At 58.5% G+C, this 27,506-nt stretch overlaps 2 protein-coding genes and 1 long non-coding RNA gene across 3 annotated transcripts in view; 2 read left to right on the top strand and 1 right to left on the bottom strand.

Annotated features, from left to right (window-relative positions):
- Positions 1 to 4,663: 4,663 nt before the first annotated feature.
- On the top strand, positions 4,664 to 9,641 carry UBALD2 (UBA like domain containing 2). Its single transcript, XM_032870548.1, is given in 4 exon segments — positions 4,664 to 5,012; positions 5,387 to 5,449; positions 9,244 to 9,513; positions 9,515 to 9,641. Coding segments are annotated over 4 exon segments (501 nt in total). The 5' UTR covers positions 4,664 to 4,892; the 3' UTR covers positions 9,563 to 9,641.
- Positions 9,642 to 13,116: 3,475 nt separating this feature from the next.
- Positions 13,117 to 26,319, bottom strand: LOC116875254 (glutamine-rich protein 2-like). Its single transcript, XM_032870546.1, has 16 exons — positions 25,056 to 26,319; positions 24,396 to 24,481; positions 23,520 to 23,617; positions 22,694 to 22,808; positions 20,546 to 20,800; positions 19,511 to 19,633; positions 19,343 to 19,417; positions 18,996 to 19,160; positions 18,776 to 18,897; positions 18,062 to 18,127; positions 17,678 to 17,779; positions 16,789 to 16,992; positions 16,357 to 16,504; positions 15,930 to 16,017; positions 15,112 to 15,246; positions 13,117 to 13,317 (listed from the first exon to the last, which is right to left on the bottom strand). Exons 1-16 carry the CDS (start codon positions 25,879 to 25,881, stop codon positions 13,148 to 13,150), a joined length of 2,778 nt encoding a protein of 925 aa, XP_032726437.1. The 5' UTR covers positions 25,882 to 26,319; the 3' UTR covers positions 13,117 to 13,147.
- A 921-nt stretch (positions 26,320 to 27,240) lies between these two features.
- The window catches only part of LOC116875258, a 761-nt gene continuing 495 nt past the window's right edge, over positions 27,241 to 27,506 (top strand). Inside the window, exons 1-2 of the long non-coding RNA XR_004384169.1 lie at positions 27,241 to 27,254; positions 27,432 to 27,491. This is a non-coding gene — a long non-coding RNA (uncharacterized LOC116875258). The remainder of the gene's footprint in view (positions 27,255 to 27,431; positions 27,492 to 27,506) is intronic.

Raw genomic sequence — 27,506 nt, 5'->3', positions numbered from 1 at the left:
GTTCTTCATTCCTCCAACTGTGCGTAGGTTATACACAAACTCTTGGGGTGTGATATATTTCTCAAAAAAAAAAAAAAAAGGTGGGTCAGGTAAGAAGGTTGTCGTAAAACCTGAAGTCAGCAGCTGCTACAGCAACAGACCTGCTATGTTTTGAACGCAAGGGTGTGGCTACAGAGGCCCAGCTCCGTGCCCGCCAACTCGTAGATGGTCAAGAGAAAGTGCTGGGAGCCTGAGTCCAAGCGGACAAAGGCCCCTCAGAAGGAGACCCTTCCTTAGAAAGTTGTCTCTCTACCCTGCCTTTCTCTCTGCGTTGGCAAAGACCCAGCATCCGGTGTCCCTTGGAAAGGTTGCTGGAGACTCACCTACCTTGAGATACACCTGGCAACGGAAGGCGGGGCCGCCTTATCGCAGGGCTGGCGAAGGACAGGGAGTGCAGTGCAGGCCACCCATGCTGCTTTTAGGAAATGCCATTAATGATGCTGGGCGCGGTATGGCCTTTGTCCCTTGGGGGACATGGGACGTTTGGTAAAAATGTAATCTGGTGTAAACCAGCATGAACTCATCCCTTGTGGAATGGCTTTGACCTTTCTGCTACTTTCAACAACCCAGACTGGCTTTTCTATGTTTCTAGTAACACCGACAGAGGAGAAAAGATGGATACCAGGGGGCAGGCAGGGACAGAAAGTACATTCTGATATTTAAGAGCACCAGCTTGGGGGGCAAACACGAGCAGCCGAGCCCAGAGCTCAGTTCCACCCCGAGGTAGCCGAGTGACCTTGAGCAAGTCACTTACCCTCTCTGACCCTGCTTTTCTCACTTGCTAATTGGGGATAGGCACAGTCCCTATCACCTAACAACACCTCATCCGGGTTGTTAAATAAAGTAATTACCTTATTAAATAAGGTAATTCAAGCAAAAGTTTTAAACAGAGTTGGGTTCATAGTACATTCTCAATAGACCTAAATCTCAGTTATCGCGGAGAACTGGGATTTGCCTGGAGTAGAGAGAGCACTGCTGCGCCAGCCCCCATCCTCTTTAAGGAGAAAGACGAGGAAAAAAAAAAAGTTAGCGCTTTGAAGTGACAAGGTCTTCCTAACCCACTCTATATAGTAGAAATAGCATCAATTTTCACTGAAAAGTGGTAGCACAACTTACGTTGCGGGAAGCACACAAAAGCGAGCCGTAGCATCGGGAGTCCGAGACAGGGAAAGGGAGCCGTCCCACGTCCCACTCAGGTCAGCACCTGAGCCCCCCTTCCTGGGCCGGCCCTCCAGCCTCAGCCAGGTGGCCGGGTGGGCCTTCATGCTGCCTTCTCATCCTGGCACGGGCATCCTTCCCACCCTCCCTCGCCTTCTCGCAACTTCTTTCTGCTTCTCCTGGCCACCTGTCCCTTTGTCCTGGCAACTTGAAGCAATAGAGAAATAAGAAATACGAAGATACCAAGAGAGCTGGTGTCCCCTTTCCCCCAAGGGGGGCTCACTCATGTTCAAGTGCCCCCAGTGGAAATCCCAGTGCCCTTGACAGCCCTTGTGTGGACAAGGCAACTACTCCAGCAGGAAGGAAGGAGGCATGTGGTAGCGGGTAACCGCGAGGTTCTGGAACTAGACCCCAGCCCATACCACCTCTTAACTACTGTGACCTTGAGGAGGCTCCTACCCTCCCGTGTGCCTTACCTGCCTGGCACATGACTTGGGACTCTGGATTGTTGTGAAGATCGAAATGAGTTCGCAGACATTAACCTCCTAGAAAGGAGCGTGGCTCGCAGGGAGTGCTTGGTAGGTGGTGGTGGTTTGCTGTGGTTCTGGCTGCTGTCCCCTGTCTTAGCTCCCACTCCCCGACTTCCATTCACAACATCCTTGGGAGCTGCCCGAGGAAATACTGGTGAGAGCGTCTCTCTTCCAGGTCTTGGCTCGCTCTGTAGCTCAGACCATTGATGGAATGAGGATTTTCTTCCTTCTGAGACTACTACTGTTTGACTTGTTATTAATGGGCGTGTTTTTATTGCCGTTTTACCTGCCGCACATTGTCCTCTCAGATTAAAATAATGATACCTTCGGTTAATAATACCTCGCACTTGGAGAGTTGCTTTCATCCCAGCAGCTCAAAGCCCTCTACAAACATGACCTCATTCGTTCTCCCTGCGCTCCCAGGACAGTGACACTCCTGCGTTAACAGGCCTGAGAAAAGGAAGCCCTACCCTCATTCCTCTCCAACCAGATTCTCAGAAGCCAAACTATTGACAGAGCATTTCCACCTCTCACGGCCACAGATCAGAGACAGAGGTCTGTTGCTCTCCCTCTCGCTGCCCAGAGTGACCTTACACCCACAGAGCCAGAGTCCCTCCGGCTTGGGGGCTTGGTCCTCCATGCCTTGCCCAGGAGCCCACAGCTGTGATACTGGTACCTGCAAACAGTAAACATTAAAAAAACGTTTGGAATAAACTGCCTTGATAGCCGGGTGGGGGAGGGGGTAGAAAAAAAGGTTTGGCAATTTTGGTGTTTTCAAGACGCTTCTCTTCCTGGAGAAGTTCTTAATTCAGACCCAAGGGCTCCTGCCGGCTGAAAGGCCTCTGCCCAGGTAAATCCTACTACTCATGGTCGTGGCATGCTTGCCACCTGTATGTACTTGTGAAAACTGGAGCCCCACAATGACAGTACTTCCTTGTTCTGGGCTGCTTGTGGCCTGAGCTCCCTGACAACACATGCTGCCCTCTGCTTACTTTTGTTTTCACCTTGCAATTACTGGAAGGGAAGGGCTGCAAGCCGTACTTGACTCTCTAGCCACACTCTAGGGCTCAGCCGGCGTGCACTTCATTATGGCAGAAGAAGCAGTCAAAAAGCTGACTCCTTCCCCTTCAAAATAAACAAACAGGGGCACCTGGGTGGCTCAGTCATTAAGCATCTGCCTTCAGCTCAGGTCATGATCCCAGGGTCCTAGGATCGAGGCCGCATCAGGCTCCTTTCTCATCGGAGAGCCTGCTTCTCCCTCTGCCTGCTGCTCCCCCTACTTACGCGCTCTCTCTCTCTCTCTGTCAAATGAATAAATAAAATCTTTAAAAAAATAAACAACTAAGCAAATAAACAAAAAGACTAACAAAACGCAACAAGCTCATTATAATGCCCGAGGCCATTTTTCATCAGTACATAATCATAGGGTGTAATTTTTCCCCTTATTTGTATTTTATTTTTTATGTGATCAAGTTTTCTTAGAGACTTACATTTGCTTTAGGCAAAGTCAAAATAGAACCAGGGCTTGCTTTCTTCTAACCTTCTATTCTGCAGACCCTTAACTAATTTCAACATACTGTGGGATTGATATTTCAGATGCAAAAACTTACCAAGTTTTTCAGAAACAAATTCTAACAGTGAATCCCTAGCAATATTTACCTTCCAAACCTCTCTGTCCCTTCCTCAGTCCGTCTAGACTCCTAGTTCTTTCCCCACGCCTACAGTTCTCAGACACAGCCCAGAAGGTCAAATCCTTTTTTTTTTTTTTTTAAGATTTTATTTTTAAGTAATCTCTACACCCAAGGTGGGGCTCAAACTCACAACCTCAACATCAAGAGTCACACGCTCTTCCTACTAAGCCAGACAGGCAACCCTGAAGGTCACATCCTTATCCAGAATATGGAAGCTTTGCACACATAAACAAATCATGTTTTTAAACAGCTGGTATAGAAAGACTTTTTTTGTCTTTTTTTTTTTTTTTTTGGAGATTTTGTTTATTTATTTGAGAGAGAGAGAGCAAGGGTTGGGAGGGGCACAGGGAGAAGCAGACTTCCCCCTGAGCAGGGAGCTGAACAAGAGGCTCCATCCCAGGACCCCAGGATCACCGGAGCCGAAGGCAGATGCTTAACCAACTGGGCCACCCAGGCGCCCCTAGAAACGCTACTTTTAGAAAGATGGTAGAAATTAAAACTTCCGCGAGTTCCGGCGATTTCAGAAAAGGAAAAGTTCCGGGCTTGGCATATTAACGACTGAGAAAGTCACTAATTTTTCCTCCTTGCAACTACGCTTTGCCTATGCTAACATCGGTTTACATCTTCAGAGAGCAAAGTTTTTGGTCCAATAACCAGGAAGAGACTGTTGGGGCTTTGGGGAGAATAGTGACTGGAAGGAGGCAGAAAGCCGGCACTTTGTATTTCAATAACAGGAGAAGAAAAAAAAAAAGAAGTAGAGCTGCTTGAAAGTTTAAAAAAATAAACAGTTTTGAGACTTGAGCAGCTGCAAAGCCTCTGTCTGTTTTCTATTTTGATCATTCTGCTTCTCGAGATGACCACATCTTTCAGAGGAAATGAGTCAAAGCCACTCTGTCTTGCTTTTCCAGCTGAGCATGTTCAGTTTCAATGAAGTAATGAATGAACTTGGCCGCACCACCCCCAAGCCTACAACAGCAAACACAGGGCCCTCGGCCAATCAGCAGACACTCCAGGTTTTCAAGTTGAGTTCAAACGGGCCCCCGGAAAGCCAATCAGCGCGCGCGGCTCCGCCCCAAACTCCCGGCCGCGACCAACCAGGAGCCGGGACGAGCCAAAACACAGCGGCCGACCAATGCCGGACAGCCCCACGGCGCCGACCTCCGCCAATGGGCGCGGCCGGGCGAAAAGAGAAACAGTGCGGGCCGCAGGCCGCAGGATTCGAATCGAACGTCCGCACCGGAGCCGGGCGCAGGCAGAGCGGCGCGGGCCAATCAGCGGCGGCGGCTCGCGGCCCCCGAACGTTGGACACCGGCCCCGCCCCGCGCCGTTGTTTGTGGTGTCGGCGGCCGCGGGAGCCGGACCCGGACACTCGCCGGGCGGGCGGCGGGCGGCGGGCGGCGAGGGTCCGGAGGCCGCGGGCGGGCGGCGGCGAGCGCGAGCCGAGGGCGGCCGGCCTCCCGCGGCCGCCGAAGCCATGTCGGTGAACATGGACGAGCTGCGGCACCAGGTCATGATCAACCAGTTCGTGCTGGCCGCGGGCTGCGCGGCCGACCAGGCGAAGCAGCTGCTGCAGGCGGCCCACTGGCAGTTCGAGGTGCGCGCGGGCCGAGGCCCAGGGGTCGGGGCAGCCGGGGGAGCCGGGCGGGGGCGGCCGGCCGCGCGCCGCCGGGACGGGGAGCTCTGTGTGTGTCGCCGCCCGGCCGGGCGGTCGGCGGCCGCGCGGTGTGGCGTGGGGCGCGGGCCCGGGGGCGGCGCGGGGGGGCGCCCTGCCGGCGACACCCCTCTCCCCCCGCCACCGGCGCGCGGCCCGGGGACGCCCCCTGACGCGCCGCGGGCCGGGCCGGGCCGGCCGCGGGGACACGGCGGAGGAGCCCGTGCTGGCGGGGCCGGGCCGGCCGGGCGCTGGTGGGAGGGGGCTTCCCGCCGCGGCCCCGTTAACCGCCGCCCCGCCGCTCTGCTTGTCCGCAGACCGCCCTGAGCACGTTCTTCCAAGAAACCAACATTCCCAACAGCCACCACCACCACCAGATGGTAAGTGGGTCCGGGCGCCGGCGGGCGGGCGGGGAGCGGGGGCGTCCTCCGCGGCCCGCAGCGCGCGGGGGGCGAGGGCGCGGGCCGGGGGCCGCTGTCAGCCGCCGGCGGTGACAGCCATGTTGCCGGGGAGCGCCGCGCCGCGATGTAAACAAAGAGCCAAAATGTCTTCCAGGAAAGAGCAGCTCCCGGCGCCGGCTGGCTTGCCCAACTTCGCGGCCCGGCCCGGGGCTGCCGAACCCTCGAGCGCGGGCCTGTGCCGGGCGCGCTCCCCGGGACCAGCGGGCGGGGCGGCCGGGCAGTGGCCGGGGGCCGCGGGTGGGGAGGGGGCTCGGATGAAAACCACCGTCTGGGGGGCCTGGGCGCCCTGAGTGAAGGGCCCCGGGGGCGCTGGGGGCTGGGGGGGTCTGTTGACGGGGAGCCCCCATCAAACAACCCAGCTCTGCGGGGAACAGGAAAGGGACAAATCCACCCTGGCTCCGGGAGCTAAGCTCTACCCTGAGAGCCCTGCTCCCTCTTTCCTGTTGGAAAAGGGACAGGCCCCGAGTGTGGAGGAGGGTCGGATTTTGACGAGATAAGGACAAGAATTTGCATTTAATCTCAGTGTGTGAAGACACAAAGTACAGGAAACGGAGCGGTTCGGGTCTGGGTGTCCTTTCTTCTCTTTTCCAGGCTGGCCCTCTCGGCCTGAGCCTTTGCCCTCCTGGCCAGTGGGGTGTCCTGCTTTCCAGGGGCACCCGGACCTGGCTTTCACTTCAGAGGCTTGAATGCCTCCCCGCCCCCCCTCCTAGTTACCTATTAGCTCTGCTGGGGGAGGAGGGACTGGGCTCCACCATGGGGATTGTAAAACATTATTCCCCAGGAGATCTGTTGTGGCTTTCCGATTGCATTTTTGGCATTTTTAACACTTGGTGTCCTTACCCATGGCTCTCTTCTCAGTGCTGCTGCCTTTCCTGGAAAAGCTGCACGAGGTTCCCGTGCTGTGTCTTGTCTTTGGTGCCCTGTTTTCATCTAGTTGGAAAGCACGAGTAGAAGGGTCTATCTTGACCTTTTAAACAGCTCTTCACTTGGAATGGCTGATGCTGTGTATAAATCAGAAGAGAAAAACATTGGAGTACAGCAGGAGAACTGTGGGAGCTGCAGGGATGTGGCAGCTAAGGCCAGGTTCCTCCTAAACGGAGAGGGGTCCTTTCTAGGAGACCCTCCCCTGCACTTGAACATGGGGAGAGCTCTGGCTCCCACCGTGCAGCGGAGCCTAGGAGCACCCCGGCTCCCAGCTTTCTAAAGAGCCTTGAGGTCCCCTGCACCAGCTTGTAGCCATTTGAAAAAGCCCAGCGGCTTCCAGCACAGCCATTCTGTGATGCTGTGAAAAGGGAGGCTGACCCAAGGAGAACTGGGACTAGAGGCCCCTTTAGACCTCGTTATACCATCTCTGCAAATCCCAAGGGGTTATAATCTTTTTTTTTTTTTTAATTTATGTAAGTAATCTCTATACCCCACGTGGGGCTGGAACTCAGGACCCCCAACATCGAGTTGCATGCTTTTCCAACTGGGCCAGCCAGGCGAGCAGGGCTTACAATCTTTTAAAGCTTTCCTCAAGGCAGGTTTTGTAATATTATAATCGGTGTATCCATCAATACACTACCCATTGCGTACTTCATCAGCACAGTGGAGAATGCCATTCCTGCCCTCAAGGAGTCTGTAATTTTTTGAGAGAATAAATCAAAGGAAAAAAGTTAAAAAAGAACAAGAGAACAGTAGTGGCAAGATAGCAACACCAAAAGTGACCCCAGGGCATGAGTAACTAATAAATGACTGTCCGGTAAATTACTGTACAGTCACACAGTTGGAGGCATCTTCCCAGGTGGGGTGGGAGGGGCGTCCGGGTTGAATTGGGGGGGGGGGGCGCTGAGGAGTGAGGCCCTGGCTGGGAAGCAGGGTGCAGTGGACATGGTGTGCTTTAGGGCTGGCAAACTCCCCTCTGTAGTTGTTAGAAGTGAGGAGCTGGAGGGGTTTTGCAAGCATCTGGCCCAAACCCCAGCTTTTCACCAAAGTAGAGCGCCCCTCGGAGAGGTTAAGGAACTTGCCCGAGCTCAGAGGGCTCGGTGGGCACGGGATGCTCCTGGTCCAGGCGAGCCAGGCCATTCTCCTGTCGGGTGGTGGTTGAGACGGGCTTCACTGGGCTTCACTGGGCTTCACTGGCGTGGCCAACTGGGGAAGTCACGATGCTGTGATGCAATTGGCCTCTGCCCCCACCCCCCATTCATTGTTTCCTGCTGCCGAGAAGTCAGCCCTGGGCTGGGGGGCGGGGAGTGGTGGAGGGAGGAGGGAAGTGGTCTGGGTGGGGCCAGGCCTGCTGGGACTCCGGTGGCCGCCCCTGAGGAAGACAATGGTTGCAGCTCCCCAGCTGCTGAGAGGGCGCTGGCCCAGTTAACAGGACAGATTCGCCTCCCTCCCTGTTTCTGGCTGGGATTTCACTGCAGAACTGTGAAAAGCTCCCTCTGCGAGGTGAAGAGCCCTAGAATCTTGCTCCCCCTGCCCTGTGCCTGGGGGAGGGGCTGGTGTTGCTAAAATTAGGAGAAATTCAAAGAAGGACTCCTGTGGCTTCCTGGGAAAGAGAGAAGCTGCTGTGAGGTCAGAACAGGCTTTGTGCAGGCCTTGCTCTCTGCTGCCTCTTCCCCGTGGTCGGTTGAGAGAGTTCTGGGTGGTACCCCCTGGCCCCAACGAGCTGCTGGGGGTAGGGGACGGGCTGCCATCCCCCATGTTCTCAGGGAACGCCACGGTACAGCGCCCTCCTCCAACCAGGCCTTGCTCCTCCCAGCTGGGGTCCCTGATCAGAAAGGGTGGGGGATACTGGAGAGTTTGGGGGAGTTTCCCTTCCAGGGTCCTGGCAGAAAACATGTTGGGGTGCTTGTAAGTACCCCCCAGGAGGAGGGCTGAGGGGACAGAAGAGGCCGAGACTCTGCCGGCACCCCACCAACACATCGTGGGGGAGATGTGGGGACACAGACAACCCCAGTCCCTGCTCTTTGTCCTTGGGGAGCCCAGGCGTGAAGTGCAGATGAGTCAGAGTTGGCTAGAGACCGAAGAGCTGGGGTCTGCAGTTCTCAGGGGGCCCCCTCACCACCGTGGGAGTCCAAGCCCAGGAATCCCCTCTTGGCAGCCTGTAGTCTCGGTTGGTGTGTTTTGGTCGGTTGACTTGAGCTCCGGGCCTCAGTTTCCTCATCTGTGCCCAGGCATCGAGATATTGAAGACAGAGCCTCCAGGGCCGCTGGCTGGAGCCAGGTGAGCCCAGATGCCGAGAAGGTGCAGAGGAGGGAGACCCTTGGGTCTGGCTGCCTTCCTTTGACCCAGGACCTCGGAATGGCTGAGGGCGGATTACGGAGGGAGCCAGCTGGTTTCTTACCCAGACCGAGGCGCTAAGCACCGGTGTCCTGGGCTGCTCTCTTGTGTCCTCACTTGAATCCAACACCCTGGCTTCTGGTCGGACTTAACCCTTTGCTGTGGACACTCCTCTGGGCATCCCCACCCGGCATGCAGGAAACACTCTTTGGTTTTGGTTTAAAAAAAAAAAATTGTCAGGGTTTGTCCTTATTTTTTGTTTGTATTGGCTCGGGGTGAGAAGGGTGCTTCTGTCCTGTTGAAGCTGCCCGTGAACTGGCAAATGGGAATGGAGGCGTGGCCGGCCTGGGTGAGCCCCACCCTAGGCCCTGTGGGTCCACAGGGCACGATGGCTCAAAGTTGGGTGCCGTGTGCCGGTCCCCCTTCCCGACACCTGTTTTCTCTCCCAGCAGATGTGCACCCCCAGCAACACACCTGCTACGCCACCCAACTTCCCTGACGCGCTGGCCATGTTCTCCAAGCTCCGTGCCTCCGAGGGCTTGCAGAATAGCAACAGCCCCATGACGGCCGTGGCCTGCTCCCCCCCTGCGAGCTTCAGCCCCTTCTGGGCCTCGTCCCCACCCAGCCACCAGGCCGCCTGGATCCCACCCTCCTCCCCCACGGCCCACAGCTTCCACCACCTGCACCACCCGCAGCCCACGTGGCCCCCCGGAGCACAGCAGGGGGGGCTCCCAGCAGAAAGCCGTGGCTGCGGTGGATGGCCAGAGATGAGACTGGATGCCGCCAGGCGCTGGGCTGGAGCTGGGGCGTGGGGGGGGGGCAGTCCAGGGTCGTGGGGACACAGGAGGGCCGGGGTGGGGGAGGAGCTGGGGGTGGGTGGGGTTTCCTGAAGAGCGCACTGGAAGATTTTATAAAATAATTTTTGTGGGGGGGGGGGATAGTAAACTTCCTGAGCCACTTGGGTCCTTCAGGAGTTTGTCTTCAGACAAGTTTTTTTCCTCTTTTTAATATATAACTATAATATATATGACTATATAAATATAACTAATGTTATGTGAAATGAGGCTGGCTGACTGCGGTGTTGGGGTCAGCAGGGAAAGCCCGGAGTGTCTCCTTGGGCCAGCACCCTCTCCTCCACCCCTCGTCCCAGGGCAGGTGCTTGCAAGCCAGGTGGGGTGACCTGCAGCCCTGAGAGGTCCGCTGGCTGCCTCTCGGAGGTGACGCCTTCGGGAATCAAGAGGACCACCGTGGATCCGCTCCGAGGAGTCCCCCAACGGGCTCCCAGAAGCGCCTGGCGGCCAAAGGTACAGAGGCCCCTGGCCATCACAAGTGCTCCCCACCTGGACTTCGTGGCTGGCTCCTCAGTGGCCCCGCAGCTCTGTCTCTCTCCCGGTGTCGCCTGTCGCCGGCTGGATGTAAGGGGCTTGTGCTGAACTAAAGAGCTGGCTTGGGTCAGGGGCTGAGGCTCTGCCTAGCGGGGGTCCTGCCTCTCCCACTGTGTGTCTCACCCGAGTGGATGGCAGAGTGGAGAGCTTGACTTTGGATTTACTTCCCAAATCAATCATCTCACCAGGGTGAAATTTTAATTTAAAAAACTTAAAAGAGACTTTTCTAACTTCCCTGGTTTGCGGTTCCTTTATTTCCTGGGTAGGAACAGGGGTCCCCCTGGGAAGAGGGGGGCGGGGCTTCAGTGTGGGGTGGCTGGTCCGGGTATTCTGATCCAGGGTGTCGGGACCAGGGGGATGATAGGACCAGCTGGGTCCAGCTGAGTATGGGAGGGAGAGGAGGGCCTAGGTCTGACTGGCTTCTGTGACCTTCTCCCTTTCTTGGCCCTTGCGGTGTGGCCCACCGCAGGCTGGCACTTGGCCCTGGAGGCTTTGTCTTGTCTGCAGTGGGGAAGCTGCTTCCCGAGGCCCCAAGGCATCTTCCCACTGGGCCCGTCCCTTCTGTCCCTATCCTCAGTCCCTGGGGATAGCCTGGCTCTGACTGCGTGTCGAGTGGCCATCCCCCAGAGGTCGACCAAGGCTGTCCAGAATCCAGAGACCGGGTGGTTCCCAAAGGAGCTGGCTTCCTTTCCCCTCCCACCTTCCCCACAGCCTCCAGCCACTGGAGCAGAGGCAGTGTTGGCAATTTGTGACCCAATGGGGCCTTTGCTCAAATGATCCTCAACCAGGTGGTGGATGCTACTTTTTTTTTTTTTTTTTTTAAAAAGCTTTTTATTTGGCAGAGAGACCTGGAAAGAGGAAACACAAGCAGGGGGAGTGGGAAGGAGAAGCAGACTTCCAACCCAAGAGGGAGCCTGATGTGGGGCTCAATCCCAGGACCCTGGGATCATGACCCGAGCTGAAAGCAGATGCTTAAGGATTGAGCCACCCAGGTGCCCCAGGAGGGATGCTACCTTGTACCCCCTTGCGCCCTAAGACCCCTAAAACACGTGTGTGCTTGTGTGTGTGCGTGTGCGTTGGGGGGAGGGGGCTTGTTCTCTCCGTCCTCAGCAGCCAGAGGCCTGTGATGGACCCTGCTGTAGATTGGGGCTGGAGGGGCTGGGGGTTCATAGCCTGAGGAGGAGTGACACCTGAGAGGAGCCTAGGGAGCACGCAAGGCTACCTCCTCCAGCCCGCCCACGCAGCGGCTCCTATGGAGCCGAGCAGAACCTGCCAGCAGTGCCCTCTGCCCTCTGCATGGGATGGTTTCCTCTGAGGCTGGGTTAGTCCTTCCAGTTTTGTTTCCTGGCTGGAAACCCCTGGGCCGCCTCCCGGCCTCACCCCTAAGCCAGCCCACCTGTGCTTTCCGGGGCCGCGAGGGGAAGTCCCTGGAGGGCCCGTGGGCGGCCACGCTGGGACCACAGCCTGGGGAGGGTGGGCGGCCTGGCCCAGGTGCGAGGATGGGGGCTGGCCTACGCTGCTTGGGGAATGTCCTCCACTCCCCGTCCTTGTCTGGGCTCAGGAGAGGCCTGGGCACGGAGGGCTGGGCTGTCCTGCTTCTGCTCCTCCCTGCCAAGCTGGTGAGTTTGGATTCTAGGCCAGGGACACTGAGCCAGGAACCTGCTGACATCTCTCAGGCTGGGTGAGAAACGGGAGCCAGGCAGGAGCAGAGGGGCTGGAGCTGGCTCTCCTGCTCGGGGAGAGAAGGGCAACTGGCTTGAGACCTTTCTACCGGGCCCCCAGGGTTCAAGCTGTTTCCCACTTCTTACCCAGCCAGGGCATTAGATCATCGTGAGAAGATGGAGGGGATCTCGGCCCATGGGGAAAGCAGGGGGAAACACCACCCTCGCCCGTAGGGAACACCTGCCCCACCCCCATGACACCCTCCTTTGCCCACACAGGACTGGGGAGAAACCCTCTTCTGGGCAGTTTCCTGCCACACTTTCCTTTTGTGTGTGATTTGTCACCCCATCCCCTCCCACCTTAAAGCGAGCCTCTTGTGTGAGACATCCCTTCCCTATGTTGGGGTGACAGGAGGGGGCTGGGGGCCTCCCATGAGAAGAGACCTGAAGACAGAAAAGCTGCTTCTGTGACTTCAGAGGCCTCGTGGGGAGGGCGGTTCTCCCTCGTTCCCCCCCCCAGGGCCCCAGGGGGTCTGGGGATTCATCCCATACCCGCTGAACTCAGCCACTGCCCCTCGCTCCTCTGTCCCCTCAAACCTGCCAAGACCTTTAGCTCAAAGGACTCGGGATAGCAGTGAACCCTCTTGCCTCTTGGGGGCTGGTGGAGCCCAGCAGGCTGGGGCAGTACAAAGGCTAGGCCTCCGGGCTGCTGGGCACATGGCAGTCCCCTGGCTAAGCCCCTCCCGACACACTTCTGCTCACATTTCTTTTCACTCTTTCTGGGGAGGGGGAAGGGGAGCAGGGAACCGGCCTAGGCCAGGCAGTCCCTCTTTGCCTCTGCAGCAGCCACTCAAGGGTAAGCTACAGAGGACAGCAACCAGAAACCTTCCCAAGTGGCCGGGGCCCTGCTCCCCGAGGGATGTGCCAGGAACACCCCAGTGGGCCAGGCCACCCTGTAGGCCAGCAGCCTCGGGGTCCCGCGGAGGTCAGGAGAGAGCCCGCAGGGGTGAGAGCGGCTCCTACTGTGGCCTACCAGCCCCGGGCTCTGGGGTCTGGCCTCACCAGCTTCTTTTGAAGCCCCGCACCCTTGGAGGGTTGCTTCACCCATTTTGGGGGGTTGGGGGTCGTGGTCTCATTCTTACGCTACAAGTCCAACCTGTTCAACTGAAGGCTGGCCACCCGGACCGGGGGGTGGTCTGGCGGCGCCTGGCCTGCAGGGCCCCCCACCCTTTGACTCCGTCTTCCCGAGCCAAGACCACAGAAGCCTCGCTGCCCCAAGCTTCTTCCTAAACATTTATTAATACCTTTGATCACTGAGCAGTGGTGGACCGCGGTCCCCGGGTGGGCTCCTCGGGCCCCTCCCCGGGGGGCATGTCCATGTGCATCTCCATCTCACTGGGGCTGGGCGGGGGGGCTGCGTTGGGCTGGGCGAGGCGCCCCTCGGACGACAGGGGTCTGTCTTTCCGTGGACGAGGAGGAGCTGTGAGACATGTGAGACATGGGGGGCTGAGGTGGCTCTCTTTCAGGCCCCACACCCCCCGCAGCCCACCTTGCCCGAAGCGCTGGCAGCACGGGGGGGGCAGAGTGCTGGAGAGGGGCCCGCAGGGCTGCGGTGGGCCGTGCAAGCCCGCACCGGAGCTCCTGAGCAGAGTTCCTTGCTAATCTCTGGGAGTTAAAAATCATCAAGGCCTCCTTGGGTGGCCGAGAGCCTGGCTCTTAGGTAATGTTTCCTCTAGTGATACAGGGGCTGTTGAGGCGCTGGTCACACCAGCAGGTGCAGGAATTGCTCCTAAGACTGTCCTCTCCCCTCTTGCTCCCCTAACATTTTAGGTGTCCTGAGGGTAGACAGTGGAGTGCCAAGGAGGGGGGAGCTAGGTGCCCCTAAGAACACAGTCACAGCCCTGCACTCTGTCCCCCACTGAATCGTCTGTTGCCGCCTGCTCTGCCTTGTGACCAGCATAGGTTCCGGAGGCTGACAGCTTAAGTCTGAATTCCACTCCTGCTGCTTCCTAGCTGTGTGACCTTGGGCGAGCACCTTAACCTCTCTGTGCCTTTGTTTTCTTAGCCGTAAATGAGGCTCACAGTGGTCCCTGCCTCTTCATGTTGGTGTGAGGATTAAAACTGGTTCGTACGTGTCAAGCCCCTCACAGTGCCTGGCTGGAGAGAGTAAAGGCGAGGTGCCCTGACTAGCGCCATCACTCCTCTCTGTTTCCGCTTCCTCTGGGCACTCACTGAGTGCTGGGACTGGAATGGGTGGTAAAGGGCAACTAGGGCTGGGTGTTTAACAGGGCTGGGGGAAGGGGGGCAGCCCTTGACCTCCTGCAGGCATTTGCAAAGTGTGCGAATGGAACTTTTTACAGGAAGAAGGGCAGCCCCTTTCGTTAGATCCCCTTTCTTGGGTGCCCTGACCCTGAGCAGCACCAATCCAGGGCCCCCCTTTACGGGCAGATGAGGAAACAGGTCTGGATGCGGGGGTGGGGAGACTTGCTCACAGTCACTTGAAGGTGATCCGGCCTCGTGGTGATTCAGGCCAGTGTCCCTCTCTGGCCCCCAGGGGTGGCTGGACCCTGGGGGACCCTTAGCCCCCAGACTTTTAGGCAGGAGTTAACCCCTTGGGGGAGCACAGGGACTCAAGGGACCGTCCAGGCCTGGGGGTGAGGAGAAGTTCCTCCCCAAACAAGGTCGGACTGCGCCCACCAGCTGCTGCACAGAGCTGCACTAGCTCCAGGAGAGTGAGCACCTGTGAGCTGCGGGGGGGGGCGGGGGGGGGGCGGGGAACTTGGGCCTGGAGCCAGAGCCCTGGGCTACAACCCTGCTCCTGTTCCCTCTCCTGGGAGATGGGGACAGTAACAGCATCTACCCACCCAGCCCTGTGATATAAGAAGAACTCAGCCGGGGCACCTGGGTGGCTCAGTGGGTTAAGCCTCTGCCTTCGGCTCAGGTCATGATCTCAGGGTCCTGGGATCGAGCCCTGCATCAGGCTTTCTGCTCAGCAGGGAGCTTGCTCCCCCACCACCCCGCCTGCCTCTCTGCCTACTTGTGATCTCTGTCTGTCAAATAAATAAAATCTTTAAAAAAAAAAAAAAAAAGAACAACTCAGTAAAGATGGATTTTTCTCCCTTCTCCCTCCCATCCCATCTCTCAGCTCCCAGGCACTTCCTCTCCCCAGGGAAATAAGCGCAGAGACCAGCCATGGGCAGGGAAGGGGGCCGGTGGGCAAGCAAGAGAGGCCTGGGGGCAGTGGAGGCCACCTGGAAGGCCAGAGGGAAGCTACCTGGGCTGTTGCCAGCCAGCATCTGGGCACTCTGTGGTCTCGAGGGCAGCTGGCCCTTGTCGCTGAGGGACTGCTGCCTGTGCACGTGGGGCCGGGACTGCTTGGCCTTGTGCTTGGTCATCCCGGAGATGGAGGCTGGCGGGGGACGGTGAAGGGGAAGGTCCATTCTGAGATGCTGAGTGGGAGCTCTGTGGGGACCCATGGGGATGGGGAGAGGGCTGCAGGGCCCCTGGTCACGACCGCCTCAGTGGGGGGCCTTCCCAGTTGGAACTAATGGACACACCCCTTCTAAGCACTCCATTCGTTCCCATGTCCATCCATCCATCCACCCACCCACTCAGATATGCTCTGAGGACCTACAGCCGTGAGCTCTGTGCCTGGTGCTGGGTGAGTTCTGACCTGGGCTCAAGTTCAGGAGGCCAGGCGGCTAGACAGGTGCATATGAGCTCTAAGAGCAGGTGGGGCTTTGGGAGGGGTCCTGAGGAGGGGCACTTTGAGTTTTGAAGGAGGGGTAGGACTGGGTCCTGGTGGTGCTGCGAACAGAGGCTGAGGCAGGCAAGCCGATGAGGCAGCACGAGGAGGAAGGCTGGCATGAATGTGTCACGGGGCCATGACGTCCTGGCTCATTGGCTGAGACTAGACAGCTGTCCCCGACCTGCCAACACTGACCTGGGGCTTTGAGAGCGTTTGGAATCAGGGCAGTAGCAGGAGGAGGCACCCAGGATCCAGTGGCCCCATGGCCTTCCAGGAGCTGGGCAGACCCCGAGGGACTCCTGAGCAAGGAGCCTGAGGAGTCTCTGGGCCCCTGGGACACTCACTGTCTTTGGTCAAGATGCCGGGCAGCCTTGTATCCATCCGTCCCTTGTAAATATGTCCATCCAAGCCCAAGATATCCACCTCATCATGCTGGGGGGCGGGGGAGGGATATCCATTATCACATGGCCCTTAGAGCATGCCCTCCAGTCCTTCCTCCATGAGATTGGTGGCACCAAGGGACGTCCTCCCCCCACTCCCAGAACCCTCCCCAAGGCTCTGGCAGCGGCAGGGCGAAGGGAGGGCCCGTGGTGGGGGTGGCAGGGCTGCTGGGCAGGAGGCCCAACAAAGCCGGGAGTACCAGAGGCTTTCAGAAACAGCCTCCAGGCAGAGGGCTGGTCATCCACCCTTCTGGTGACATTTTCCAGAATGACTTGAGAACGTGGGGTCCTGTGAGGGCCCTCTCTCTTCACTCCCAGGCAGCACCCCAACCTTCATGGCGATCTGGACCTCCTCGGTGGGGTACAGGCCCTGGGACAGGTGCTGTAGACGGCTGCGGCGGTAGGGGTACGTGAGGGTGTGGCTGCCCCCGCAGCGCCGGGGCACGCTCGAGTACACGTAGTCGGCTGTCTCCGGCACCCTATGGTGAAGACGGCAGCGTCACCGGAGCCGGTGTCCCCTAGGACCCAGCTATGGGGGGGCCAGCCAGCCGGGGATGGGACAGCTGTGTCAGGGGTCTCCAGGAGCCAGGGCAAAGCAAACTCGCTGCTGGGCCACCCTGAAGACCACTAATACCCTCTTTCTCCTGCCCGCCATCCCCCTTCTTTGGCAGGGCATTCCCCAGCAGTGGAGCAGACACTCACAGGGCTGTGGGTGGGCAGAAGCTGAGCCCCGCGGCCAGGGGCCCCGTCTGTGTGGTCCTACCGTTTGTAGCAGGGGGAGCTCAGGCACTGTGCCTGCAGCAGCTCCCGGATCATCTGGCTGCTGGCCCGGACCGAGCCTCCGAAGTGGATCTGCACCTTCTCAATGTCCATCAGCATCTTGGAGTGCATGGTGCGCAGGCGCCCCACGCTCCGCTCCATGTGCGCCAAGTCGCCCCGAGGGAAGGCGGTACCTCCCAGCTTGAGGCTGTGGGGCACAGGCGGGTGGGTAAGGGGGCCACGCCAGTTCGAGCCCACACTCAGACCCAGGCCCACTCCAGCCCTTTATCTGTGCCCTTTTAAGCAGGACCCTGTGTGGGCAGGAGCCCTGCCCATAGCACCCCAAGGGACCACAGATGGGGCGGGGTGGAAGCCGAGAGGGGGAGCAGCCCTGCACACTTAGCCCTCCCTACCTGGAACCCTAGGGGCTCCAAAGTGCAGTTTGAAATCATCCTTATCGCTGAACCCTCATCCTTGGGAGATGGAAATGTGGCAGGGAGGTGGGCAGGAGCCCAAGGAGTGTGCATTATGTCCCCACTTCCTCCCCCAACAGCCACTGAGCCTACCCTCTGGCTGGGTGACATCGGACCCCTCCCTTCCTCCCATGCTGGGGCTGCTGAAGCATCTGGGGGTGTGAGGAGGTAAAGAGGTCCCCCGCTGGCAGCCTCAGCAGTGTCCCACCGGGACCCCCAACAGGGACTCAAAGGCAGGTGATTACTAAATAGACCTCCATTCTTCCTGTTATTGGGAAGAAGTGGGGGGCTAGCCCAGAAATTACTCCATGCCCCGCACTGTCTAACCAGGAGGAGGAGCCTCTCCAGAGAGCCACTCGCCCTCCAGCCTCTGCCCCGTCTCCCCTGCGAAGCCCCGCCCGGGAGCCCGCTGTCCCGTACTTGCGGCTCTGCTGCCTGACCTGCTCCAGCTCGAAGATAGTGTAGGGGCGGGTGGAACGGTGCCCAGGCAGGGCTGGGCCCACAGGAGTCACCGGGATAAATCTGGGCAGGGACAGAGAGAAGAGGACGGTTGGAGCGTGAGAAATCCCATTCCTAAAACCAGGACTCCACAGGCTACGTGCCCGAGGAGCCTTCCCGTCCAGGGTGTGGCAGAGGGAAGGACGGAGGGCTAGCAAGTGGTGAGGCATGTAGGAATGGACCCGGGGAAGAGGAGATGAGGAAGGACAAGTGTTGGAGGCAGGTAGGGAATGGAGGAGACGCAGCACAGCTGTGCCCGCCCCCATGACAGCCACCAGCTGGAGTTTGCCAGGTGTGGGCACTCACTGTCCAGTCACAGCTGTCTCCAAGGGCCGGTCACAAGAGAGGCAGTGGAAATGTGCCAAGAGCTGCCTGTGAGGAGTGGGATACACGCAGAAGGTGAGTGTCCTGCCCGGAGGGTGGGGAATGGGAGAGATGGAGAACACAGACGGCCTTGGGCCCTCTGCAGGCCCGGTGGGCCAGAAGCTTAGCTCACCAGGGTGGCAGGTCCCAAGCCACCAGAGGCAGATCTGGTCCCTATTCCCTGGGAACACACTAGCTCCTAGGCGTGCCTGCTTTGGGGTGCCTCTGCAGCGCCCACCTGTGCCAACCCAAAGCCAGTATGGGTTTCAAAGGGCCCCTGGCGGAGGCCCTGTGTGAACCTCGAGCGCCCTCTGGCGGCCAATAGTGGAAACCCGGGGATTCAAGCCTGCCCCAGGGCAGACCAGGGGACCCCCTGGAGCAGGCTTGGCTCTGGGGACTGTGGGCCCATCCCCGCCTCGGAGGCCCCAAGGAGCACACCCGTGCCAGAGAGCCTTAGCCTTCTCTCCTCACCCTTTCTCCAGCACAGGAGGAACCAGCCTAAGATGGAAGAGCTTTTCAAGCTCTCAGATTCTGTCCCTGCAGCTACGGGATGGTCCAATGGGATCAGCCTCTCTCCCAGAGCACACTGCGCTCGCTGGTGAGAGTTGTTCCTCTGGGGACCCCCCTCCCAGCCCCCCGCTGTGGTCTGCACCCCACCTCCGCATGGCCGCTGCCTCGTCCGCCTGGTAGAGGGGAGAGCGCTCCTTGAGCTGCTGCCGCAAGGACTTCCAGCGGTCTTCCAGCAACTTCTTCACGGGGTCCAGCTCCAGACGGTCCAGCTGCGGGTGGCGGTGGGTGAGCAGTAAGCGCTGGGAAAGCTGGGTAGGGGCAGGGAGTGATCTGCCGCCTCCAGACAGGAGCCACTGTCTGCCCTCACCTTGCTGTCCATCTCCACCAGGAGCTTGTCCAGCATCTTCTGCCAGTCCTGCTCATGGCCGCTCATCTTTGCCACCAGCTCCTGCATCATGTGGTTCAGCTGCGCCGTGGTGGCATCGAACTGGACACGGCTCACTTTGGCCGCCAGGGCGCTCTTATCAGCCTTCTGCCCGGAAGAGAGGAGGGGGCCCCAGGTCGGAGAGAGCTGTGGCAGGGCCCCATGGCCCTGACATCAAGCCTGGACGCTGAGCTACCCCCGGGCTCCGCTCTACTCCTGGCCTTTCAAAGAAGGACCGGTAAGACCTCGAGGGACACAGGGCGGCTCTTCTGGGCCTGGCCTGCCCTTACCACGTCAATCTCCATCTCCAGGTGCTCCCTGTTGGCCTTTTCCTTCTCGAGCTTCTCTAGGCCCTGGTATAGCACCTGGGAGCAGGGGGAGCGGAGAACGAGGATCCGGGATGGCAACGGCCTCACACCCCACCCCACCCCCACCCCAGCCGCCCGTGGGCCCCTCACGTCAATGTCCTTCTGCTTCTGCCGGTGGTCTTCGATGAGGCTGCTGGTGGTGATGTAGAGCTTCTCACAGTCGCCCTGCACCTGCAGGATGGCGCTCTGGACGTGGCCCAGCAGCTCTTCATCCTGTGGCAGGAGGCACAAAGGCAGGCTCCCTGGGGCCGCTGCCTGGTGTTACTGCCCCGCCTGGGCGGCCCTTAGAACATCGCCCGGAAGCTCCTGGCTGGTTCAGGCGGTGAAGCGGCTGCCTTTGGCTCAGGTCATGGTCGTCCCAGGGTCCCGGGCTCGAGCCCTGTGCCCGGCTCCCAGCTCAGCAGGGCAGTCTGCGTCTCCCTCTCCCCCTGCTCGTGCACTCTCTCTCAAATAAATAAAACTTTTAAGAAATCACCCAGCAGGTAGGCCAACTTTGGGCCCCATTCTGGCTCTCCACACTGCCCCCTGGACCGTGGGCAGGCTCTCTGCTCTGTGTGTCCACCCCCCCGGCATGTGAGCTTCAGCCCCCACCTCCCCATGGTCCAGCCTTGAGGGACCTGGCCCCCCAGAGGGGGTGCCCAGCAGAGGCGATCGAGGTTCCAGAGTGGTGTGCTGCCCTGTGGCTCCTGAGAGCTGGGGTGTGGGCTACCGTCTTCCCACCTGCCCTGAGCAGGATCTCAACTCCAGAGCCTAAGAGGCAGGACTCAGGGACTCTCGACTCTCCCTGCCCCCACCAGCAAGACTGCCCTTCGCTGGGGAATTGGGAAGGGGTCTGGAATACTGTATACTGTGTCAAGGAACCTGCTATGCCAGTGTCCCCCGAGGCACGTGAATGCACGGCCCCATCCCCAGGGAGCCAGGGTTTCGCCATGGTCTCATGTCCCCAGAGCTAGTTCTGCTCCTGCCCTCGCTGTGACCCAGTGAAAGGACCAGGGACTTGTGGCAAGCTGGCCCTGAGGCCAGTTAAGCGCCATCAGCTGCTCCCAGGTCTGTGGGTCTCCGGGCTGTGGCTCCCCGCTGTGGGGCACAGGAGGCCACGCCAGGAGGGGGGCCGGTGGGAGTCACCTGGCTCTGGAGCTTGGCTTTCTTGGAGGGCCGGGAGGCAGCCAGATTGTTGACCATGTCCTGAAGCTGCTCGTAGCGCTGCACCAGCGTGCTGACCTGGTGGCTCAGGTCCAGGCTGCAGGCAGGGCAGGTGGCCTCCGGGTCAATCTGGCCAGGTTCCAAAGTGGACAGCGTCTTGTGAGGAGCCATGCTCAGGGACAGCAGCGTGGAAGATGAGGCCAGCATGTTCTCAATGATCGCCCTGAGCTTGTCAAGCTGGGTGTGGGCAAGAAGGCAGGTGCAGAGCAGTGAGCGAGGCACGGCCGCGATCTGTCCACACGGCCGCGATCTGTCCAGACTGCCAGCCCCTGTGTGATTCAGGCAGTCACTGCCCCTGCCAGGGTCTCACAGAGCGTGGTGCATGTAGGAGGCACCCAGGGTCCGTCTGTTAAGTAGTGAACAGAGTTCTCAGCGAGTACAGCCCTGATGCTGAATAAAACCCTTACAGGACCGAAGTCTCTGGACCTTTCTCTAGCCAGCTCGTTGATTCAGTATGAGGACACGTCTCTCTAAACCCTCTAAACCCTCGAGTGGTGACGTCTGTTAGTCCACCAACACTTACAGGAGCTTGACGATGCCCAGACACAGCTCTGGGCCCTCTGCTGCTCACATATGCTCTGTCCCCAGCCAGCGTTCGGTAACAAGAAATCAGTGGGACGGGTGCTACTTCTGTTGCAGGGGTCTCTCCTGGTCTGGGCGGGAGCAGATGCCTTCCACTGGCTTTCCTGCCCTCTTCTGTTTCCCACAGTCCCTGTGCATCACCGCACATGACGGGTCCCGGGTCGGCACCCGGTTCTGGGTCAGCCAGTCCCACAGCCGTGGGACCTCTTGCCTGGCTCAGAGAGGGGCTGGGCCAACCGAATCCCCTCTCTTGGAAGTGTGTAACATCGCGGGGCCGAGGCAGCCCCTGTGGGCCATGTGCGAAAGTTGGCTGGGAGCACGATGGGAGGGAGATGTGGAGGTGTTGGGAGAGAAACGGGTAAGGACAGGGACACAGAAGCACAGGTGTGCACAGAAACAGACGTGAAGGACGGAGCCCGGGCAGCCCTGGCCAGACTGCCCCCTTGGCCTGGAAGTCCAGCCTTTTCCAGCCTCCCCCCACACCGATGTACTTTCAACCAAGCTCCCCTGTGCCTGAGCTCAGTGAGACTCCTGCTTGCTCCCAGAAGAACCCGCACTCTTCTGAAGTGTTCATAAGCGTGGCAGAGGGCCCGTGGGGTAAAAGGATGGACTGATTCTCTAGAAGAGAGGAAGGTGCCTCCCCAAACTATGGGCTTTTCAGTGGAGTTGTGAGGGGTAAGTAGGAGCCCGCTGGGTAAGTGGGGGTGACAAGGACATTCTGGGATGAGGAGCAGCGTGGGAGAGCAGCTGTGTATTCAGAGGTAGGAAGTGGAGACAGCGGAAAATGGGGAGAGTGGAGGCCGGTGCCCTGAAGAGGCTGTGGTGGGAGCCGGGCCTGCCTAGTGGGGAGTGTGGCTCCTGGGACAGCCCTGGAGGTGCTAAGCTTAGACGTGAGCTGTGGACACAATCTTCTACTCCTAGAGCCTCACACTGGACAAGTGGCTTTGGGGTCAAGACATGGTACATGCTGGTGGGGTGTGGGAGTGGCCCAGAACCAGGCCTCTATCCCCGAGGCACTCCTGACGTCAGTCCCCGTGGCCCCGTGGCTTTTCCCGTCCAGTCCTCCTGCAAGTACTCACAGGGCCAGTCCTGGTCGGGACGCTCTTCAGTGGGAAGAGTCTGGGACGACCCGCGGTAGCATCTCTCAAGATTTAAAGGCAGACGCTATCGGAGCGCCTGGGTGGCTCAGTTAGTTAAGTGTCTGATTCTTGCTTTCTCCTCAGGTCATGATCTCAGGGTCATGGGATCGAGCCCCGAGTCAGGTTTCACACCTGCACAGAGTCTGCTTGTCCCTCCCTCTGCTCCCTCCCCCCGCTTGTGCTCTCTCTCTCTCTCTCTCAAATAAAGACATAAAATCATAAAGGCAGACACTAACAAGAGGATGGAAAGACAGCCCACAGAATGGGCGAAAGCGTTTGCAGATGGCGTGACCGCGGAGAGTCTGGTAGCCCCGCCCTCCACGGCCGACTGAGAAGAGCCTGGTCTCACCTGGTCCTGCAGGTAGAGGGAGGCTTCGGAGACTGAGTGCTCCATGCTGACCTTGCCCCGCTCTTGGCTCTCCCTCAGCTCGGAGAGTTCCTTCTCGATGTCAGCCACGGTAACTCTGAGAGACGTGCAGAAGAGACGGCCTGGCGCCACCACCCATCCCAGGGTCTGGGCCCACATGTCCCACGAGGGACGGAGGATGCGCACCACGGCTCTTGGGCCCACCCCACGGCAGGCTCTATCTAGGGAGTCCCGGGTGCTGCTTGTCCAGGAAGTGGGTGCCCACGGGCCGACCTGAGAGGTTTCTAGGGGGTGGGAACTGGTCCCACTGTGAGAGGGCCCTGAGGGGCCTCTGACACGTGCTCTCCTCCAGCTTCGTCTGGGGACAGAGACGGCTGCTGCTGGACTGTTTTTTTATTGTTGTTTTGTTTTGTTTTAAATTGTTTTAAAAGATTTTATTTATTTATTTGACAGAGATCACAAGCAGGCAGAGAGACAGGCAGAGAGAGAGAGGAAGGGAAGCAGACTCCCTGCTGAGCAGAGAGCCTGATGCGGGGCTTGATCCCAGGACCTTGGGATCATGACCTGAGCCGAAGGCAGAGGAATTAACCCACTGAGCCACCCAGGTGCCCCTGCTGGATGGTTTTAAGAACCTCGGAAACTTCTACTAGCCACTTGAACTACATATGGACACCCTGAAGGGCAGACACAGCCAGGGTCAAAGACAGGGGCCAGTTCAGACTGTGAGTGAGCCAAAGGCTGCCATCACCTACTTGGCTGGGGCGAGGCGATGCCCGGACACAAGTTGCGCTCAGCAGGAGTGTTTTACCTGAGGATTCCCAGCTGCAAGCTCAGCGAGCCATTCTTTGTGTCTTTTCCTGTTTCGTATTCCCCGTTGCCCTCCAGGATCTTCTGCATCCTCTCCATCTACAAACCCAGCGGAAGAGGAAGGTCAGGCTTAGGCCTGAGTTCTTGGCCTTCTGCATATGTGTCCGCAGCCCAAGCAAGCCCCTTTCCTGAGTCCGAGTCCTGATCCAAGCCTCTAACAAGAACCATTGGTCAGTCTGTCCCTTCTGGACATCCATCCATCCATCTGCCCACCCATCTATCCATCCGTCCTGCGGCTGTGGACAGCTGGCATTAAGAACCACTGAAGAGGGGCACCTGGGTGGCTCAGTGGGTTAAGCCACTGCCTTCAGCTCAAGTCATCATCTCAGGGTCCTGGGATAGAGCCCCACATCGGGCTCTCTGCTCAGCGGGGAGCCTGCTTCCCCCTCTCTGTCTGCCTCTCTGCCTACTTGTGATCTCTCTGTCAAATAAATAAATAAAAAATAAAAAAAAGAAGAAGAAGAACCACTGAAGATCCGGTAGCCCTTTGCCATGGCCACTGGTCCCGGAGAGTCCCCCAAACTTGGCTCCAAGGCTGCTGCACTCCCAGTGGGCTTTGTTGGAAACGGCCCCCACGTAATGAAAAGAGCACTGGCCTCCTTGTTGGCTCCGCCGGGTCTCAACAGCTTCGAGCATGCGGTGTGAGACCCAGGAACTGAACATGATGTCACCTGAGGGACATTTCCTACCTGAGAGGCTTGTAAAAATCCAACGAGATAATATGTCAGCGCAAGGACTGTGCCATCCATCAAAATACAAGTGGAAAGTGAGACTGCAGGCCCTCAAAGGCAGAGTGGGCAGGCCCTCCCTTACTTACTTTTGCTTTTTCCTGCCGAACTTCTTTGGTTAAGGACTTTAAGGTGTTCAGCTGTTCCTGCAGGTCTGGGGGTATAGCCTTTTTGACTGTGAATAATGGAGGCCTTATTCGTCAAAAGGGTTAGATCTCCAGCAGGCTCCCAATCGCTGTTTCCAGCCCCCATGGTGAAGCCCCCCACCCCTGCCAGCAAACAGCAGGACCCCCTACTTCTGCTTTTCCCGGTGACTGGGGAGGGGGGATGGGATGAAAGAAAGAGGGGTGTCCTTACCCTTTAAAAAAATCCACCTAATGCTTAGTATCCTAAAGGACTTTGGGACTACTAACCCACACTTCCCACCCAACTCTCAAATCTTAATTATTCTCTGGGCCCACTGCTGTGCATGGACCATAGGCATCCTCCCTCCCATCCTCCCCCCGGCCTCCGCGGCTATCCAGATAGCCGGCCAGGGCATCCGAACCGCCTCACTCTCCTCCTGAGGCTCCTTCGCTCCGAGCCGTTTAATTCCAACTTTTGGACCCCAAAGGCTATAATAGAGCCCAGAAAGGCTAAGAAGGGACATGCTATTTGCAGCAACTCAGGAAGCAGCCCAGCAGCCAGAGGAGGCCAGGGGATGCCGGATACACAGACAGCAGCCCCTCCTCCTCGTCCCTGGAACCCACCCATGAGGCCGAGCAGGTACTGGATCTTCTCCAGGTCGGTCTGGCCAGCCTGCTCCTCGTCCAGCTCCTTCATGTTCTCCTTGAGCTCTACATAGAGGCCAAGGAGCTCTCCCATCAGACGAAATGTTTCCACTGCCATGGGGAAGGTCGGGGCTAATTTATCCAGCGAGTCACGTCTCTCGCTCTGGAAATCGCTCTTTTCGGAGGAGACTCGGTGGAGACAGCTGAGAGAGTCCGCGCTCCTGGGAAAGGCGGCTGCTTGGCTGGGAAGAGTCTGGACCGGAAGGGCAGGCTGGCTTGGGGCCTGTATTTGTTTTGGATCCAAACCCATCTGGACGCTTGGGCCCTGAGGGCCAGGATAGGATCGGTCCCAGGATTCTGGGATAGAGGATACATGGTCTTGCTGTTCTGTACCTGCTTGTCCCTGGCCATGCTGATCCGGGCCAGGTGAAACCAAATGCTGTTGAGCTCGCTGTGCAGATCCCACATGGGGGCTTAATGGTGTCAGGCCATGCTGGTCTGTGCCACGATGTAACAAACCTTGCTGGTAAGTTTCTGGTAAACCCTTTTGGCCAATCCCTGGTGATTCCAAACCTTGATTGGCTAGAAGTGCTGACACCTGACCATGTTGGTATCTGCCAGGAGGTATTACACCAGGGTGATATGGATGTGCTAAAGATCTTGGAAAATCTGGGGTAAATGCTGGAAAGCCACGAAGCCCTGTGCCTGCTGGTATCACACCTGGTTGTCCAGTACCAGGTTGCCTCAAGCCATACTGATCAATTTCAGGTTGAACCAAACCACGCTGATCAGTACTAGGCTGCATGAAACCATGTGCATATGTACCAGGCTGGATCAAACCACGAGGATAGGCACCAGGTTGAACTGAACCACGAGGATAGGCACTAGATTGACCCAAACCTTGTAGATAGGCACCAGGTTGGACCAAACCACGTGGATAGGCACCAGGCTGTACCAAACCAGGAGGATATGCGCCTGGTTGAATCAATCCAGGAGGATATGCACCAGGTTGAGAAAAGCTACGTGGATCTGTGTCAGCCTGTAGCAAGCCACGCTGATACACTCCACGTTGCCCTAAACCAAGCTGATCTGTACCAGGTTGGACCAAACCACCCTGACCTGCACCAGGCTGGACCAAAGCAGGCTGAACTATGCCAGGCTGAACCAAACCAGGCTGACCTGCGCCAGGTTGCACCAAACCACGTTGATCCAGTACAGGCTGCACCAAGCCAGGCTGACCTGTACCAGGTTGTACCAATCCACCCTGATCCATTCTAGGTTGGGCCAAACCACGCTGACCTGCACCAGGTTGGACCAAACCCCGTTGATCCAGTACAGGCTGCGCCAAGCCAGGCTGACCTGTGCCAGGTTGCACCAAACCCCACTGGTCCATGCCAGGCTGCGCCAAGCCAGGCTGACCTGCGCCAGGTGGCACCAACCCACGCTGATCGATGCCAGGCTGCGCCAAACCAGGCTGAGCTGCGCCAGGTTGTGCCAAACCATGGTGATCCGTGCCAGGCTGCGCCAAGCCAGGCCGACCTGTGCCAGGTTGCACCAACCCACGCTGATCGATGCCAGGCTGCGCCAAGCCAGGATGACCTGCACCAGGTTGCACAAAACCACGATTATCGATGCCAGGCTGCGCCAAGCCAGGCCGACCTGTGCCAGGTTGCACCAAACCACGCTGATCCATGCCAGGCTGCGCCAAGCCAGGATGACCTGCACCAGGTTGCGCGAAACCATGATGATCGATGCCAGGCTGTGCCAAGCCAGGCTGACCTGTGCCAGGTTGCACCAACCCACGCTGATCGATGCCAGGCTGCGCCAAACCAGGCTGAGCTGTGCCAGGTTGTACCAAATCATGGTGATCCGTGCCAGGCTGCGCCAAGCCAGGCTGACCTGCACCAGGTTGCACTAAACCACGCTGATCCATGCCAGGCTGCACCAAGCCAGGCTGTGCCAAGCCAGGCTGACCAGTGCCAGGTTGCACCAAACCACGATGATCCATGCCAGGCTGTGCCCAACCAGGCTGACCAGCACTAGGTTGCGCGAAACCATGCTGATCCATGCCAGGGTGCGCCAAGCCAGGCTGACCTGCGCCAGGCTGACCAGCACGAGGATGCACCAAACCACGTTGGTCCATGCCAGGCTGCACCAAGCCAAGCTGACCTGCACCAGGTTGCACCACACCATGCGGGTCCATGCCAGGCTGCGTCAAGCCAGGCTGACCTGTGCCAGGTTGCACCAAACCACGCTGATAAATGCCAGGCTGTGCCAAGCCAGGCTGACCTGTGCCAGGTTGCACCAAACCACTCTGGTCCATGCCAGGTTGTGCCAAGCCAGGCTGACCTCCAGGTTGCACCAAACCACGCTGATCCATGCCAGGCTGTGCCAAGCCAGGCTGACCTGCGCCAGGTTGCACCAAACCAC

This window comes from Lontra canadensis, unplaced genomic scaffold (assembly GCF_010015895.1).
Source record: "Lontra canadensis isolate GAN:19392208 unplaced genomic scaffold, GSC_riverotter_1.0 scaffold41, whole genome shotgun sequence".
Classification (NCBI taxonomy): domain Eukaryota; kingdom Metazoa; phylum Chordata; class Mammalia; order Carnivora; family Mustelidae; genus Lontra; species Lontra canadensis.
Note: the sequence above shows the minus strand (reverse complement) of the source record. Positions and strands in the feature narration are given on the sequence as shown.

Excerpts from the sequence above, each read along its gene's own strand:
- LOC116875254 (XM_032870546.1), bottom strand. The coding sequence starts at position 25,881 with ATGCAGCCTAGTACTGATCAGCGTGGTTTGGTTCAACCTGAAATTGAT. Across the intron at positions 22,809-23,519 it reads TTGCAGCTGGGAATCCTCAG|AGTTACCGTGGCTGACATCG; the intron begins GTAAAACACTCC and ends CACGTCTCTCAG. Across the intron at positions 20,801-22,693 it reads CCCTCTACCTGCAGGACCAG|CTTGACAAGCTCAGGGCGAT; the intron begins GTGAGACCAGGC and ends GCCCACACCCAG.